Genomic DNA, 18,459 nt, shown 5'->3' on the forward strand with positions numbered 1-18,459 from the left:
TTTCATGTGTTTAACCCACAGACACAAGCACATACACTAAATAGTTTTCAGATTGCAGGGAGAAGGTAGGCTGGGATCTACAGTAGCCCACGTGTCCTATCTGAGCATCCCACTTCATTGAGGAAATAGACTTTCCACCGGCCAAACCCATTTCCCCGCCGTGTCCTTATCGGTGGAGACCAGGCTAACACCACTCTCCTGTTCTGTTAGCGGGAGGTTCCTTCCCTAACACTCTGTCACCTCTGTGTGAGGCAGGCTGGCTCTGTGCTCATTATTACTGTATGATGTGTGGTGTTCTTCAATTCCAATTCATTGAATGAAAAAGAAAACACAACTCAGGTAAGGTTTGACTGAGCCCCTTCCATGTGCCTGATGTTGCTGAGGTCAATCCAGACCACATCAAAGAGAAAAACATCGTTTGTCTTTTGTTGCAAGAATTAAAGGCACAAAGCTAATCAACGCTCCCATTAGGGAGCACCCAACTTTGTTCAGGGAAGCTAAGTTCTTTGACTTAAAGCCTTCGCATCTCCCCGGAGCAGCTCATCCGCAGCGGCGGGGTCTGCGCTTGCTGGCGCTCCCCTCAGCAGCTCAGCGTCCGATGGCCAGCAGCACTGGCTGGTTCCTTCTATTTGGCAGCCTGACTGGGATGCCCACTCTGGCCGACCTCCTCAAACTGCCTGTAGCCAATGGCAAGCTTCCTTACCCACAGTTGTTAGCGATATCAGCTTTCCTGCAAGTTTTTTTTAAAGCATTGTCTTTCTTCTGCTTTGTACCTTTTCTGCCCTCCTACTAATACCGTGAGATAAAACGCTGGATTTCCTTGGTGACAGATTATCAGCCCATGGCCTCAGACCTACGTAGGAGCAGCTGCAGTGAGCACTGGTCTCCACCCGAGCAGGGCTGTCCTGAGATGCAGACCCAGCTCCCAGCCTCTGCTGGGCCACCCATTACACTCTCAGGTCCAGAAACTTCTGCCAAGAGGAAAATAATACCTGCTTCCCAAAGTGACTGTCAGGAGTAGAACACAGAAGCATAAGGGGACTCCCCAGCAAAGGACCCCTCTAGGATGTATGATCAATACGAATGGTCCCCCCCTTAGTGTCATCGCTTGCTGTATTGTTTCCACCAACCAAAGTTCTCACACAATATGGTGGTCAAGGGCATAACTGCTTCGAACCCAGTGGGGGAACATGGTTTGGGGAACAATGTTCGACGTGGGTGTTCACATAAAGCACCTACCTGGTGGTCGTGCGGATGGTGTTTTCTTTTGTGTGATTGTGCTCTTTGCTCACTTTTTCTGGAAGGAGAAAGAATGAAACACATCTCTTAGGACGGTCATTCACACACAACTTGTGTCTTTAAGGCTTCAGCCGAAAGAGCCTCACTATTTCTCTCTTGTGGTTTTCTTTTTGTTTTCTCTTTTAAACAGCCGAACCCTCCCTGTCTCATTGGTAAAGACCATCATCAGAAGCATGTAGATAGCATCCACAAAAATATGATTAAAAACAAATCAAAGGGAACAGTTACCAACAACATTCAAGCATGTTGTCTGCTTTTAATTAGGCCTGAGGAAGTACATGTACACACACACACACACACACACACTTGTGCACAAAGATAGTTATTTCTACTGGATCTTTCCCCAGCTGAAAATTTCTGCTTCCCTCTGATTCAGCAGGAAAACTGCCATTGTTGCAACTGTTCCGCTCCTGACTTCGATGGCAACCTTTGTGCATTCTGTACTGTCGGCCCCTTTGTGAGAGGGGATATAAAAACAGCCGTAAGACCTCTGTGTGCTGCAGCCACCGAGCGCTGGTGCTGATAAATGTCACACGGGACACAAACTATCATTAGACAAGAAGAGGTAGACTCTCCCTGCCTCTGTCTTGAGGTCCATCTCTACCAGCTGTCAGGAATTATTTAATTAGCTTTCAAGAACACAAAAGCTGAACTCCGGCCTCCCCTACGCAGTTCAAATGTGAAGATTCTGCCCTGACTGTCACAGCTCTCAATGGCTTCTTTTAAGTGTCTAGAGAAAACCTGGCCAACTCTACAAGGGTTTCAGGTTTCAACATCAGGACAACTAAAAAAAAACAAAAACAAAAAAACCCCACCTAATCTTAACGGATTTGGGGGGAAATTTCAACAAAGATGTACCACATCTGTCCCATGCTCTGTAACAAGAGTCTGGAGCTGCCGCACGCCAGTTTGCGGGGACAATTCCTTTCTGTCCACTCACCAGTGACAATGAGGGTGAATTTAGATTCCCAGGCAGTGTTCTTTTAGAAAGCAGGAAATCGGGGCTAAATGACTTGCCTGAGGTCACCCGGGCAGTTGTGGCAGCGCCAGAGTGAGAACTCTCAGACACAAAGTTTCGAGCTGATAGCAGACTGTGATAATGGACTCTCAGAGACGAGACTCTGAAAAGAACCTCACAAGCCCCACTTTTGCCAATTGTAACTTCTAAATCATCTTCCAAGTTATACAGTTTTTAGAGATTTTTAAGCCTATAAGAAAAAAAGCACCTTGCACGTTTTGGAGCTTGCAAAGATCTGTGTCCTATTAAGTAGACAGAATGAACTATTTCTACCACGGCAGAACTCTGCACAAATACAGTCCTTGATTGAGAACCCGGAGGCTTCCATTTTCGGCACCAACTATAGTATCACAGGTGTGGGGGTTGTGACTGGGCCAATGGAAGGTGGACTATCATGGTGGCACACGGAATCTAGCTTCTTTTCTCTTTCCAGGTATTTTTCTTAGCGGGGAAAACAAGTGAATACTTAAACAATGAGGCATTTAATGGGTGCTTTAAATTTGTTATCTGTCACAAAGAGCTCTGTCACAACCTTAGTAACAAACCTTACTGATGCATGGACTTCAATATATAGACTTGACTGTGGACAAGGGAGGTATCTCTATGTAAGTCTAAATCTAATATGTGTTCGTATCATCAGCCTCAATCATGTTCAGACAATCTGTTAAGGACAGAAGTATGCAGTTTGAAAGAATTAACAAAGGGAAAAATGTAGGTACTAGAACTCTCAGCTATTCTATCTAGACCCTTAGCCGAGCTGGTAATTACTGCACTTTTGAATTCCAAGTATTTGAAGTAGACACAGTTGGTTTACAGAAAACCTTCTACTAGGCTAGAGCCAGAAAGAATCCGCACCCTTCAACTTATGCTTTTTCCTTTCCTTGATATTTTTTTTGTGAGATACAGTACAATCTCATTAATTCAGACCACACTAATTTGGAATTCATGGTAATTCAGTCACTGTTGGAGTAAACTGAAGTTTATCTTTTGCACATTAGAAAAAAAAAAAAAGGCTGTTAATCAGATCAACTGCCTAAACAAAATTAGAGGTGAGACGTGTAGCCTAGTCAACAGGGATCATTTGCACAGGATTGAATAGAGTTCTAATTTCAAACGATTCTTAACTATTTATTAAAGAAAGTTTGGCAGGAGTTCAACTTGGCAACCTTTTATTAGCTGAGTTTGAGTTGCGGTAGGCATATCCAAGGAACGAAATTGATTTCTGTCTAAAAACAAATTCTATCACATGGGTCTTTTTACTTTGAGCGGCTTTCCTCACAATTATTCCCAATTACTGACATTTTCCTGCACGCAAACATACCTGACAGTTGAAACAGGAGCTCGGAAGCCATCTTCACAGAGATGTCCTGACTGAAGAGGTTCCTCTCTGGGGGCACCCTGCCCTCTGGCATCTTCTGTAAGGGTTCGGTTTTCTCTCGCCCGATTAAAGTGCTATAGCCAACATTCCGGCTGGGTGATATGGAGACATGTGAGTCCTGGATGTCAACCTCCATGGGTTCCTCTTTAATCTTCACGGCCTGGCTTTCCTTGTAGCTTTCCGCTGCAAGCAGGTGCATGAAGAGAAACAAAAACACCAGAGTTTCTTAATTTGGAACCAACCCCAGTTTTCTGATCTCGGAGAGAACAATGAGGCTGGGGTTTAGAGGAGGATGAAATGGCACACTGGAAGGTAGTTGGAAAAACTACTAGTTTAACCCATTGGGCTTCCTGAAAAAGTAGGCAACTGAAGCCTGGAAAACTAAGTGACTTGCCCAAGGCCACACAAATAGCAGCAGAGCCAGGCCTAAGTCTCCTGATCTAGAACTCAGGGTCCCTTCCTCTTGGCCATGCTGTTTCCAGAATCTACAGAGAGGATGGTGTCTATCTGTCTTTGCTTTAAAACTTAATTTCCATGCATCAAATTAGAGCTAGCATATTAATATAATGACTCTCTCCCCCTATTTTTAAAGTTCTGATGATTTTTTTCTCTCTCTCTTCTAGGGCACCCAAATTAATAAAGGATAAATTCAGTTGATTCAACTAAAACGTTTACACCTTGCTGGGAGGTAGTAATCCTCAAGACCACCTAGGAAGTTAATTGCAGCCCAAGGATTAACACTTAGAAAAACAGCACTCTTACAGGTTATAATAACGATTCAATTTACGGACTGTGCTTACTTTCGGTGTGACTGTTATATGTGTGGTCTCTAGTCTGAAACACACATTCCCTTTGCAAGGCTGGAGTGCCTTTGTGTCCAGGTGTCCCTTCGAGCTAATGGCAGAATATCTTTGAAACAAGGTGAGGCAATTAGCCCAGCCATTAATTTGGGTCACTTTAAAATAAGGCCGCCACAAATAAGTTTCAAATCAATCAGCATTTATTAGTGACTACTGTGTACTCAGCATTCCAGAAAACAAAAAACAAAAAGAACTCAGACAGACAGATAGACAGAGTAGTGAATTGCATGGTGACCTCCCAAAAGATATATCTATGTCCTAACACCAGGAACCTGTGAATGTAACCTTATTATGAAAAAAGGTATTTGCAGACGTGATTAAGTTAAGGACCCCAAGATGAGGTCATCCTGGATAATCCAGTAGGCCCTAAATCCAATGACAAGTGTCCTCATAACAGACAGAAGAGGACAAGACACAGACACAGTGGAAAGGCCATGGGAAGACAGACACAGTGCCCCGCCCAAATGTATATGTTGAAACCTAAGCCCCAGTTAGATGGTATTTAAAGGTGGGGCCTGTGGAGGTGTTTAGGTTACAAGGGTGAAGTCCTCATGAGTGGGATTAGTGCTCTTACAAAGAAGACCCCAGAGAGCTCCCTCACCACTTCCACCATGTGAGGACATAGTAAAAAGACACCTGTCTATGAACCAGGAAGAGGGTCCTCACAGACACCAAATACTAGGACTCTTTGATCTTGGGCTTCCCAGCCTCCAAAACGATGAGAAATAAATCTCTGTCGTTTACAAGCCACCTGGTCCATGGTGTTCTATGAAAGCAGCACTGAGACACTGAGACAGAGACTGAAGTTATGCAGCCACAAGCCAAGGATTGCCTGGGGCCCCTAGACCCTGGAAGAGGGAAGGAAAGATTCTCCCCTAGAGCTTTCAGATTCAAACTTCTGGCCCCTAGGCCACGAGGGAATACATTTCTGTTGTTTTAAGCTACCAAGTTTGTGGTGTTTGGTGATGGATGGATGGATAGATAGATAGATAGATAGATAGAGCAATAAGAAAAATATAAAGCAGATGTTGATCTATGGGACAGCCAGGGGATATAAAGGGGAAAATCTCATTGCTGTACACTGGGTGGTCAGAGAAAGCTATGCTTTTCTTGCTAAGTATGAGACAAGTGAAAGTCAGGGACATGTAGAGTTTATTGATTTGCAATGAAGAAGATAGAGGAACATTTTTAATTAAATGATTAAAATTCATATGGTGCTATCAATAAGCTCTTATGTAAGAAGGGTGCTAATTGTTCTTTTTCCCCCCTTTTGACAGATTACACATGCTTCTCAGGGAAAACGACTTGTTTTTTGTCAGCAACTAAACTGCAGGCAACTGTTATACTTAATTTAGATCCCCTCCCCCTCCCCCTAACTCTGCCAAGCTGTTTTATCTCTGTCTGCGAAGCCACATTTCCTGATTCAATCACGCTTTAAAAAAGGAATACAAAGCTTTGCAAGTTACATGCTTAGCTCCCATGCCTCTATTCCAGTCCACCTAATTCTCCCTCGAGTACCGACCACACCCCCCTGCCCTCTTAGGTTCTGGTGACCTGACAGCCATCCTGACTTCTAGCCGGGTCACCCACCGCTGCACCACAAAACACATTTCCCTCTTTGTCTTCCCTCGAAGTGCTTTTATTTTTAATATGGAAAATAAACAGTGGGGTAAGTGTCACAGGTACATCATGATGTCTCTGAACCCTGCAAGTCACTCTCAAGCCTGAAGACAAACACAAGGGAATACTACAAAGAGATTCATTTAGTTAAAAAGTAAATAAATCTCAACAGCATACAGAGCAAAGCTAGAAAGAAGCTCCATTATTCTCCCCCACCCCCACCCCGCAACATACACACACACATGCACACGCTCACACCTTTCCCCAGCTTTGCTCCTGGATTAAAAACCACTTGGCTATTTGCACCACTGAATTTAATGAAATCGTTTTTAAAAGCTACTTGGGATAATTTCAAGTATGATTTCCATGAAGTACTTTCTGCCCTTTCTTATGACAACCCTTGACCTTTCAAAAATGCATAAAACACTGGCCACTGATAACATCCTTTAGCATTCTTAATCTACCGATGGACTCGAAACTCACGGAGAAGAGCTTTCAAACTGACATCTCAATGGGCAAGTGAGAAGTAATGCAAGAAATATTTTTATAGTCCTTGCTCTTCTAGGCATTGCTGCCAAATGTTTTCTTGCCTTCTTGTTTTAAGCAGGGTTTCTCCACCTCAGCGCTGCTGACATTGGGGGCCAGGTACTTCTTTGTTGTGGGAGGGTGTGCGATGCATTGTAGGATATTTATGGACAACCCTGATCTCCACCCACTAGATACCAGTGTCACTGTTCCCCTAGTTGTGACCCCCACAAATAACTCCAGACGTTGCCAGTGTTCTCTGGGGATCAAAATCACCCCAACTGAAGATAATTGCTATAAAGTTTTTTCCACAGTCTAGTTTTCAAACCCCTCCTCCCAAATTCAATCAACACCCAGGGCTTTAAGGAAGAAAGAAAAAGGTCTTCAAGAGTTTTAGCTTATTGTTTTTGTTTTTCATTGAGTTTATTTGGGTGACAATGGTTAATAAAGTTATATAAGTTTCAGGTGTACAATTCTATAATACATCTTCTGTATATTGTGTTGTGTGTTCACCACAAGTCAAGTCTCCTGTCATCACCATATCCCCCTTATAACCTCTTCCCCCCTCCCCCGTCTCCCACTCTCCTTTCTCTAAAGCTGTAGCTCCAGCTCCCAGTGTATTCATCACCATCACAGCCAGGTGTGGGGCAGACTGGCCTAGAATGCAGGGGGCAGGCTGACTTAGGAGCAAGTTGTTTGCTATAGATCCCACTTGGTCCCCAGGCCAGCTCTCCCTCTTTAGCTTGGGGTGTTGGAACCTAACAATGGTTGAATGAATCATGTCACTGACTTAGCTTTGACTCCCACTCTCAGGGACAGGTCTACACATCCAGGGTTTTACTCTTATCCATCATCCTCCTTCTCCAGGCACATGATAATTTTTTTTTTTAGAATCTCTTCCTAAAATAACAGGACAAATATTAATTTTACCCCAAGTGACCTATCCTGTTATTCCAAGAAAGAAATTGGCACACGGAAAAAGATGAGAGACCGCGTTAACAGTAGTTTATGCCTGGGAGGTGGTTTGCAGGTGACTGTTGATTGCAATGCTTACTTGTATTCTGTAATTTTTCAATTAAAAATATGAACATTTTGTCATTTATCTAAATTAAAAAAAAAATGAAAAAAATTATATACGCCCATAAAAAAGCTGATAAGTCCTCTTTAGATGTGTTTAGAATACTGTGTGTGTAGGCAGTATCGGAAAAGTTGGTCTGTGATTCAGATACACCCTCTCCAAATGCTGCTTGGCAATGGGGGGAAAAGAGGGCAATGAGAATGCAATAATTCTGTCTTTTCTACCTTCATAAGCATAATGCATACCAGCCATCAAATGGTATTATTTCACTCACTAGTCATTTGGTCATTCTATAATCTTTTTCAAATGTCTACATGTGCTAAATACTATGATATATGATGCGTGGGATACAGAGGTAAATAAGACATAGTTCTTTCCCTCAAGCAGTTTAAAACTAAATGAAAGATCAGACAAGTACAAACAGCCCTCTAATGCAAGAAGTAACATTAAAAAATACAGTGTGGGAAGAGGAGTCAAGGAAGACTGTAAACCAAAGCACAGAGGTGGAATTGCACTCCTCCTGGGATGTTCGGGGAATATCGTTGTCTGGTTTGGCTGGGGGTCCCATACTGAGGTGGAACTGGCACCTTGAATAAGCAGGAGTCATAGGGTGTAAACATAACAGCAACTCTTAGGTTTTGTCATTCATTGTCTCTTTAAACCTGCCTGGTAGGAAGAGTTCCTCCCCTCTCCCTGGGGGAAAGCTCAGGCAGGCCCATACCTGATACTTCTTAGATGATACAAAGCCTTAAAACCCCTTTAAACAGCAAAACAGTCTTGATTCAGAATCCAGAAGACCCAATCCCACGCGTTAATTCACAGTTCAACCTTCCTTCGAGGATTGTCCTTCCCGTTGTCTGGAGGAGTCTACTGGTTACCTGTTTCCTGGGGAGGGGAGAGTGTGGTGGGCTTCGCCCCTCCTAGAGCCTTCTACCCAACATACCAGCTGCCCTTGCAGACCCCAGAGAAGGGCTAGAAGCCTAGGGGGAGGGAGGAGAAGTGAGTGATGATAAAGGCCTTACTTCACTCCCTGCTCTAGAATGTGCATGGGGTCTTGGAGATCTTTGGTCTCTCCCCTGCACTTCCCTTCACCTGATTGAACTCCCTCTTGCCGGGGTCACTCATTTCTTCCACTGACCCTAGGAACACACCTGTTCACTCCCAGCTCCTGTTGGGTTGAGGGACCATCAATTCTCTCGGCAGCCCCACTGGACAGCATTTAAATCAATGTCCACGATGCCAGCCCTCTTGTGGGAACCTATTCTCTGTCAGGGTCACAGGAAACAGTGCCTTTTATTTGACCAGACAACGAGGGCAAGCTCAGGCCCCATGCAGCACACTCAGCCACCAAAGTGGCTGCCCCCCCACCCCCGTGTCTCACCGTCTAGATTTCCCAGGCAGGCGTTAGGCACCAATCCACCAGGCTCCCCAACGGAGGACAGCACACGGCAGACTGCCTAGATGTGTCCTTTAAGCCACGCTCTCTAGATTTGGGGTGAGCGGCCGGTTCCCTGCATCCATCCCCTTCCCCTGCAGCGGGGGAATTGCAGCACAGTTCTCTCCACGATCCTCTTGCCCCAAACTTCAATAACCTCTTGCTTTTATATTCTCTCAACTTGGACAAGAGGTTCAAGAGTTTGTGTGTGGGGTGGGGAGGGGATAAAAGATACATAACATGAAATTTGTCATTTTAAATATTTTTAATTTAAAAAATATTTTTATTCATTTCAGAGAGGAAGGGAGAAAGATAGAGAGATAAAAGCATTAATGATGAGAAAGAGTCATTGATCAGCTGCTTCCTACACCTTCCTACTGAGATCGAGCCCGAAACCTAGGCATGTGCCCTGATTGGGAATCGAACTGTCACCTCCTGGTTCATAGGTCGATGCTCAACCACTGAGCCACGCTGGCCGGGATAACCATTTTTAAGTGTGCAGTCCATAGCACTAAGCAGATCCCATTGTTGTGCGGGCATCGCCACCATCCACCTCCAAAATGCTTTGTCTTCCCCAAATGAGATTCTACCCATTAAACACTGTCTCCCCATTTCCCTTTCTACCAACCTCTGCACCCATCATCTATTTTCTAACTCTGGTGAGTTCTTTTTAAAAAAGATTCTTCTACTGTAACCTTGATGCCGAAGCCAAGTCTTCCATTTGACATACTGTTTAACTAAGAGTGTCAGAAATAAAATTAGAGAGGTAGGTAGGGGCAGATGGGGGCTCTTAGGTCCTGGGTCCAGAAGCCTGCACTGATAGGGGAGGTGTGCACAGGGGGTGGTGTGTGTGTGTGTGTGTGTGTGTGTGTGTGTGTGTGTGTGTGAGACATGGTCAGGGTGCATTTCAGAAGGAATGGAGGGAGCACATTGTCTCATCCAAGCATGGAGATGATGAGGGCCTGACCAATGGTCGTGAGGACTGAAAAATGCACGAGACAGTCCAGAGGTTGAACGGGGAGGAATTGGTGGCGAAGAATCTGAAGGGAGAATGAAGGGACCAATGTGGGAGAAATTATGAAGAAACTTTGTACACGGCCTGCACAGAGGGTAGTGGGATTGCAAAAAATAATTCCATGACTTTGAAGCCTTGAGATTTGGAAGATGGTACTAATAGGAGTAGGAATACAAAAAGTTGGGTTGGGGGAAAAGACAAAGGGAAATTTTTAGTTCTGTTTTGGCGAAGTGTTTATGATTCCTGCAGGAAGTGGGCTTCCTGATGGCTCGCAGGCAGCAGAAGACTCCGCAGCGATACACCGGGCAGGGGTCATCTGAATCCGGGGACTGGGTGGGGTCAGCCAGTGAAGAGCATGTGGGCAGGTGGAAGTGCTACCTTTACGCTTAGAGAGGAGGAGGAAGAAAAGAAGTGAGGAAAAGAGGTGGAGAAAAGAGGTCTATCATGGTGTGTGCCATGGCAGCCCAGAGAAAAGGGAGAGTTTTACAGGCACCCCCACAGGAGCCTCCTGCTTCCCGCCTTCCCCGACCCCCAGCACCGCTCCATTCCCACCCTTGGGTTGCGGTCCCCTTACCATAATGCCTTCCCTTAGTTTCTGTCCCACAGCAGCCCAGCCCCCTGGTGTCCCTGCGCCGCTCTCAGCACTCTTCCACGTGCCTTCACGCTCCCCCAGCACTGAAAGTTCCCACTTGCCTGGATGTGCCATGTGGATGCTCACCTTTTCCCCTTCTTAAATACCCTATTCAGATTCCAAAACTATTTCGATGTCCCTTGTGAGCAGCATTCCTTTATCTCTCCTGACTGGCGCTCTCCCTGCTCTCTACCTCTGCATTGTACTGACATTGCATACTGTGGTCACTGCAATGATCATTTATGCGTTCGTTTCCCTCTGGACTGAGCTCTCCGGGAGAACTAGATGCTTATTCATCTTTCATCCCCAAGACTGTGCACAGGGCCTGGCACATGCGATATGCTTAGTGCACAGTAGTCACCTGAAGCATTGCTGGCAGAAGGCGTGCAATGCTATGCTCCCTCTCCTGGCCCCCAGTCCGCCACAGACACTCACACATGTTACAGGACAAAGCACCAGCAAGGGCACTGAGATAGACAGTAATAAGTGGCCTCTCTCTCTAGACTGCTCACTGTCACAGTCCTGAACTAGACGTGTTTTACAATAATGAGAAGCTTCAAAGAGCCTCTAGAAGCAATGGCAACTATGCCGTGTGGGAACAACTCACTTTCTAGAGGGATATTCCTATCCATCAGAAAAGTTAAAAATCTTTCTTCTCCAACCTGCCGTCCTCAAAGACACAAAGTTCTTGGTTGGGCATAAAAACATTGTCCAGGTATAAAACGATCCCTGTAGGCGCCGGGGTCATACCTTAACACTCTGTGAGTAACCGGGTAGGCTGAAGGGAAGCGAAGTGAAACAAAGGACCAGGAGCAAGAAGTGAGATCACACTGCAGCATCCTATCGCAGGGCCTGCCATCTGGTAAAGGTGCGCGGCCTTCTCCCTTCGTTTTCTCTTACTTGATTTTGCCTTTGCCCAAATCGAAATGGAATGAAGAGTTGGGCTGGGTTTCCTTGGTGCACAGGGAGAGGCAAGGATGCAGGCCTAGTTGGAAATGCTACTCCACAGAAGCTGTGCATCAGAGTTGGTCTCAGGTGGGAGCGAAGCGTTTCCCTCACACTACGTGTGGGCTGTGTCCCTCACTCTACATGCTATCACAGAACAGCAGCACATGCAAACTGAGACACATTTCATGCTCTTTAAAGGACTGGATTGTTGTGAGCTTCCCCACCCGAGTTATACAGGAAATTTCATTCTCCTGTACGGTGTGGCCCTTGGTTCATCTACACTGTGCTCAGAGTCCGGTGGTCCCCAGTGGGGAGAGGCTCCCAGTCCTGCTCTGAGGAATGAAATCCGAAGCTGAACCTTTCCCACGGGGGCTGCCACGCTGCAGAGGAAGCACAGGCTCTGGTCAGTTACCCACTTTCCCTAATAGACATATTGGTCATCTGTTCCTGGGGAGAAAGTGAGGAAACTTTCTCCATGAGAGGAACCAGTGGTGAGGCAGACTTTTGTCTGGTTCTTCTAATATCCGAGAACCTTCAAGAACAGCATTTTCCAGCCCCCTCTTCTTGGAAGAGTGGAATGGGAGATTAATTCCCTGGAATGGACAAAACACATGGTCCACAGGATAATAGGCACAGTGGGCAGGGGTGCTAATGGTGTGGGATAGGGAACTGAACTTTCTTCCTCCCTGAATTAAAAAGAAAAAAAAAATAGTATTCCTCAACAGAGGAGCCCAATAATGACCTCCAATACACAACACACACACACACACACACACACACACACACACACATGCATACACACCACGTTTACCCAGAACTGAGCAAACCACGAGACCAATTCAATGTCTAAAAGAAAGACAAACTAAAATTTGCACAAAATTAAATAATGCATTAAACAATCAATTAATTACTGGTAAATTAAATCATCTTTCCAGGTGGTAAAACCAGTCTTCACAGTAATCTAAACATTAGGAGGATTCTGTTAAAATGATGAGGCTAGGTTTTTTGTATGCTCCTTCCCACAAACACACACACACACACACACACACACACACACACACACGCACACACACCTTTCTGATTCCTGAAACAATTATAAGATACTTTATCAGACTTGACCTTTTGAATTGGATCACCAAAATTATTAATTAACCAGCGTTTGCCTTCTATTATCAGTATGCTACCTGGTGACTTAAGAAGGAGAAATAACGAACATTGAAGAATCAGCTATGCATGCTAGAATCCACAATCAGACAGAAGTAAGCAGGGGGTCAACTTAGAATCAAGTTCTTAAAAGCACACAATGAGCAGCCCCAGGTGTTCCATTTCACTAATTGTTCTGAATTTGCAAAGAACAAATATGCCCTAAAAATGGAACTCGAACTTTAAAGGCAATAAAGAGTTAGTGAGATCTGGAAGTTCTCTTTCAGGGGTCCAAGGGACATATTTTCCATCAGCTTTAAGTACTAGATGCTTTCTTCATCTGTGGATTTTTAAGTCAGTCTTCATTCGCATCCCCTATTCCAGAAGCAATGCCACGGGTCCTTGGCTGAGATACCTGGGCCTTTGCTAATGTTTTCAGACTGGCCACAAAACTGGGCCCAAGGTTGCAGCACAGGTTTTGGACTTGATTCTGGGTAAGATACTGCCTAGCGTGAAGCTATGTGGGAGGTTCCTGTGACACAAAGGAAGGTCTCTCAAATAGTCACAAGTCAGAATGTCTCCATTACATTTCACTGTTGTCCCTTTCACTCCTTTCCAAATGACAATCAAGAGTATTGGGGGCCCTGGGAGATCAACTTCTGCAACCAGCCATCATGTGGAGTGGCTCAGGCATTAGCCGTTGAACTCTGAGTCCCGGTGTTAATGTAAAACCTTTCCCAATCATCTTGTTTTCTTTTCATTTGATGATTTCACTGGAAATTAGCTAAAGAGGTGCATTTAAACTGTATGTCTGCCATTTGGTAACATTCCAAATGATCTCATTTTTTAAAAATTAACCTATTTTTCATCTAATGTCCAGAATATACTTTCCTTGTCTCACATTTAAAAAAAAGAAATAGGGTCAATTAAAATATCTGATCTAACCTTAAAGCTATTTAACATCATTATCCTTTGCCATTTAATAAACCTAAGCCCTGTTCACCTCATTTGTTATGATTAATAAGCCTTCCTCTATCTTTCCATGAACTTGAATGATAAGGAGGGGTGTGCATGTCGGTTTTAAACAAAATTCCTGAAAGATTCAATAGAATTCCTGCTGACATAAAAAATTACCAAAAAGCAGGGTCCATCTCTTGTCAGGTGCCTTTTGCACAAAGAGGGGAGAAAAGGGCAGAGGGGGTCCTTAATGCCTAAAGAGAAGAAGGAGCAAGCAAAGAGTTTTATTTAATTATTGAGAGTTTTACAAAACTTTTAAAGTATTTTCCACTAACAGGTGGTTAAAGGGCTTTAATATATGCAGACAAATTTAAAGTACTTTTCTTTGGTGGTGCTAAATCTTACTGAGTCATGTCACAAAGGTCTGTATCTCTGTTGAGACATCCTGACTACATAGCCTTTATTGGTCGATGTTTCTAGCAGGCAGGGAAGGGCCGGTAAGCATGGAGCAGAGAGCAGAACATGCCTGAACAACAGAGACTAGGACCCAGGCACTAACAAGAGAGAGAAGTGGGTTCCAATAGATGGGATGGGAGGAGAATGCAGGCTCCATGAAGCAAAGGGCACGGTGCTGTTTGCCTTCGTATCCCTGGTGCTCAAAATGGGGCTTGGAAAACAATAGGTGCTCTATAAATATTTGTTGAATGAATGAGTAAGGGCAAAAAACAAAACCAAAGCAAAAAAGAAAAGGAAGATCATAGAAAATAAATGGAAAGATAGAAAGAGAAGTAAAGGAAAGTTAAAGTATAGGGTTCACTTAAAGCTCAACAAATCTTTGCATACTTTTGCCAAAAATCAAGGCAAAAGTATGATAGCCTAATAGCCCATGATGAATGAGCCTTTGCCTGTGATAGGGCCCCATCCCTAGTACCATGCCTGTGGGAACCCCTGGACTGAGGGTGGGACCATCCGATGGTGGAAAATGATCTCTCTGGGCTCTTAATTTCACCTCATGATTCTTGGAGACATAGAGTACATGAAGTCTTCCCGGAGTATTTTGGCTGGGTTTCAACCTTCTTTTCCAAACTTTTTTTTTTTTTTTTTTACAATCAAAGTTACTTACAAGTATGGTAAGTGACTCATTTTAATTCCCCTTCCTCTCTCTGTTCCTGTATCCTCTCTAGAGCACGTGGTGAAGAGCAAAAAAAAAAAAAAAAAAAAAAAAAAAAAAAAAAACCGAGGGAGAGGTCACCAGCCCTCAACCGAGAACCAGGCCCTAACACTTGCACACTCACTGTCACATAGGATGACTACTGTAGGCTGTGGTGTCTCCAAGAAAGCGAGACAGAGTCAGACAAAAAGAGCTTTCTAATGTGAACAATGTTTCAGGAGAAAATGTTTTCAACAGTACTTGGATGGGACAAACAAGGTGCAAAAGGTGTTCTTTAGTACAAGTAATGGAAAGGAGATAACCATCTGTCTTGGTTAAACTATCCTCCTAGTCCCCAGTTTTCTTCTTCAGTCCCAACAGCTCTTTAAAAAAAAGTCAGAAGAAAGACAAGTATTGTCTACATACTACCAATATGTTGGTTAAATAAGCATTGATGAATTCCAAGCAAAGGTTCCTATCAATATTGGAAGACACAGCGAGGGGTGATGATTCCGCTTTCAGAGTTAGTCCCCCAAATCACTGTAATTTCATGGTTGGTCCTCCTGAACCCTTCAGCTCTGCTGACGGTCTCGCTCCTTCTCTACTACAGGGTATTAAGTGTACATTGGGCGACATGTATGTGGACCCCAGGAAGCCTGTGTTTATGGGGATAAGGATGGTGGTAGCAGGAAGTAAGCAAACATGTTTGTAATTTGTTCTTTACACAGGTGTCCCCATCACCTAATTTCAGACCTAAGATAAAATGTGGCGGGGCACATGTGTAGCCAATCACCTCCCCTATTTCTCCAGTGGTGGATGTAAACGATACAAGCATGTGGCAAACCATGGAAAACCAGGGCAAGTTGTGAATCCAGCTGCTATCCCATATTTAGGAAATGTAAGTCAGTCAACTCCCAGCACAAACTCAGGATGGTTTAAACATGGACGAAGCTATATGTGGGTGGAGAAGACAGAAGGATTATTAGGAGGGAAGACCAAGGTCCCTTCAGAAAGAATGCCACAGGTCCTGCCGCTCTGATAAAGAAGAAATACCACTTTCCAATCCAGTGTCTTCCTATAAGAACAACAGAAGCCATAGGGAGAAACAGTTCCTTTTATGAAAGTGTGCCATTTTTGGACACTCCCCTGCCCAACGAAAACGAATGGCCCTGGCATCCCCAGGTGCTCACACTCTCTGAGGGGACATGGCCACAACAAACGGGCTACCTGGCAGTGGGAGAGGAGTCCCCTCTCCAGAGGTAGGTCTGCGATACCAGCCGGTACCCAGATGGGCACAGGATCCATGGGGGTTAATTATACATGCAAATGGTCCCCTTCTTTGACATGAGTAAGTGAAAGTGAAAGATTAATTAAGAAGAAAAACCACTATGGAATGAAAATGTTTTAGATCTCTCGCTGAGAAATAGAATAGTTGTGCGCTCCCTTGCAAGGCCATAACTGTGGTAACATTATAGCCGAAAACGCGGGCGAGAACCATAGAAGGCTAGAGTGGTGAAGACAATTTGAATGCATGGATAAGGTACACAGTTTCTACCCGGCAGGGAAATTTATCCTCTCAGTGAAGAATGGAATAGGATGTCTGACTGGTTACTCAAATTTTTGCATCCACACTGCAATTGGATCCCTCAGAAAATAAAGCTTCTTCTTAGAGTTTTAACCATCCAATAGTATTTATGAATGGCCTCTCTGTTAGTGCCACAGTTTATCTTGTAAATAAGATAACACCTGTAGTCATTTATACCAGAAAACAGAAAGCCACGCAGAAATAACCGGAGGGGGGCACACCATCTCCACTTCAAACACATTTCCTAGATGTCATTCCTCTTGTGCTCAGTATTGTAAAGAAGGATCTGCAACCCCCGCCCCCCACCATCACCACATCCTACTCCACCCCGCACCCCCTACCCTACTGCCCTACCCTCAACCTTACAGCTGTGCTCAAACCCCTCCCTCCCTGGTCCAGCCAAACAGAAAAGGAATCTCTAATGAAGGTGGCGTGTCCCTGGGAACACAAGCCAGTACAGATGTTCGTGGCTGTATTAACATATGCAGCTATGCAACAGGGAGATGATAAAAAAACAAGAGCCCTTTGAGTCTAGCATTTCTGAGTCCCAGCCTTGGTGTGGGAGGCAGAGGAAGCTGGGCCAGGAAAGCAAAAGGGTGGCCTGAGGGTAAAGGGCTCTGAGGGGTGAAGCATGCAGGGTCACTGGCCCTAGGGTGTGCTGGCCAGCCCAGCTCCCACAAGAAGAGGGGGAGCAACCACCGCCACTCAGGTGTGTGGGTTTGAGGACCGGCAAGCAGTGGGTAATGTTACAAAACAAACAGAGGGTGCTTGCTTCCTAGTCAAAGGGTGAGGGTAGCTCATTTGTTGGGGGAGAGGAGAGCCTGTGAGAAAAAGTTCCCTCCTCTTGCTGGGAAAAGAAGGCCCTTCAGAGCTGCATCGGCTATTTCGGATTCCATCTGCTGAAACGGGCAGGTAAATAACACGCTGTATATCCTCTGAGCTTAACACGGTCTAGACCTTCAAGAAAAGAATTCTCTGGATATATAAACGTCATATTTTTATATTGTTAAAGTGATTGATTCTTTGTTTGTATAAGATAAAGTTTTTGCACCCCAAACATCTTTTGTTCTCACTGAGTTTTTAAGTGCTAAAATTCCTTACTTAGATTGAACTTTCCCACATATCCTGGGAGCTGCTGAGGATACACATGGCAATGAGGAAAGTCATCTGGCCAATTAGTTGTAAGCCCATTGCTGGTCAAATTCATTGTAAGTCATTTGAGAAACTGGCATGCAAATATTCTCTGCCATCAGATGAAGCACAAAACATTGCAGCAAATTTATATATCAAAGGGTTAACTCTACTATGGAGCTACTCATTCAATAAATTAGGCTTCATAGTGTTCATATATGAAAATTAAATACTTGCTAATATAAGTAAAGATGGGCTTTTAGTTTAATATTAAACAAGTCTCCATTTTTACCTAATTTTTGGAATTATGGAAAATGCAATATTCCATAATTATCACAAGCAATAAAATAAAAGACAGATAAATTGAATTATATCAAAATTGCAATTTTGTGTGTTTTTTTGTTTGTTTGTTTTTGCTGCAAATAGTACCACCAAACAAGTGAAAAGAAAATCAGCAGAATGGGAAAGAATTGCAATGTTTGTGTGTTTTTGTTTGTTTTTTTTTGCTGCAAATAGTGCCATCAAACAAGTGAAAAGAAGATCAGCAGAATGGGAAAAAGTTGCAAGTCGTATATCTGATAAGGAACTGGTATCTGGAATACATAAGGAATTTTTACAACTCAAGAATAAAGACAACTCCATTAAAAAGTGGGAAAAGGACTTGAATAAACATTTCTCCAAAGAAG

General features: G+C 44.1%; 1 protein-coding gene across 3 annotated transcripts in view; it reads right to left on the minus strand.

Moving 5' to 3' along the window:
• ZNF827 (zinc finger protein 827) overlaps nucleotides 1-18,459 on the minus strand; it is a 174,268-nt gene that overhangs the window by 82,392 nt on the left and 73,417 nt on the right. For all 3 annotated transcript variants that reach the window (XM_080671755.1, XM_080671756.1, XM_080671757.1), the window contains exons 6-7: nucleotides 3,639-3,878; nucleotides 1,240-1,297 (exon numbers count right to left, since the gene is read on the minus strand). In XM_080671755.1, the coding sequence (XP_080527881.1) occupies nucleotides 1,240-1,297; nucleotides 3,639-3,878 (298 nt within the window). The remainder of the gene's footprint in view (nucleotides 1-1,239; nucleotides 1,298-3,638; nucleotides 3,879-18,459) is intronic.

Source organism: Plecotus auritus (genome assembly GCF_963455305.1).
Source record: "Plecotus auritus genome assembly, chromosome: 6".
Classification (NCBI taxonomy): Eukaryota; Metazoa; Chordata; class Mammalia; order Chiroptera; family Vespertilionidae; genus Plecotus; species Plecotus auritus.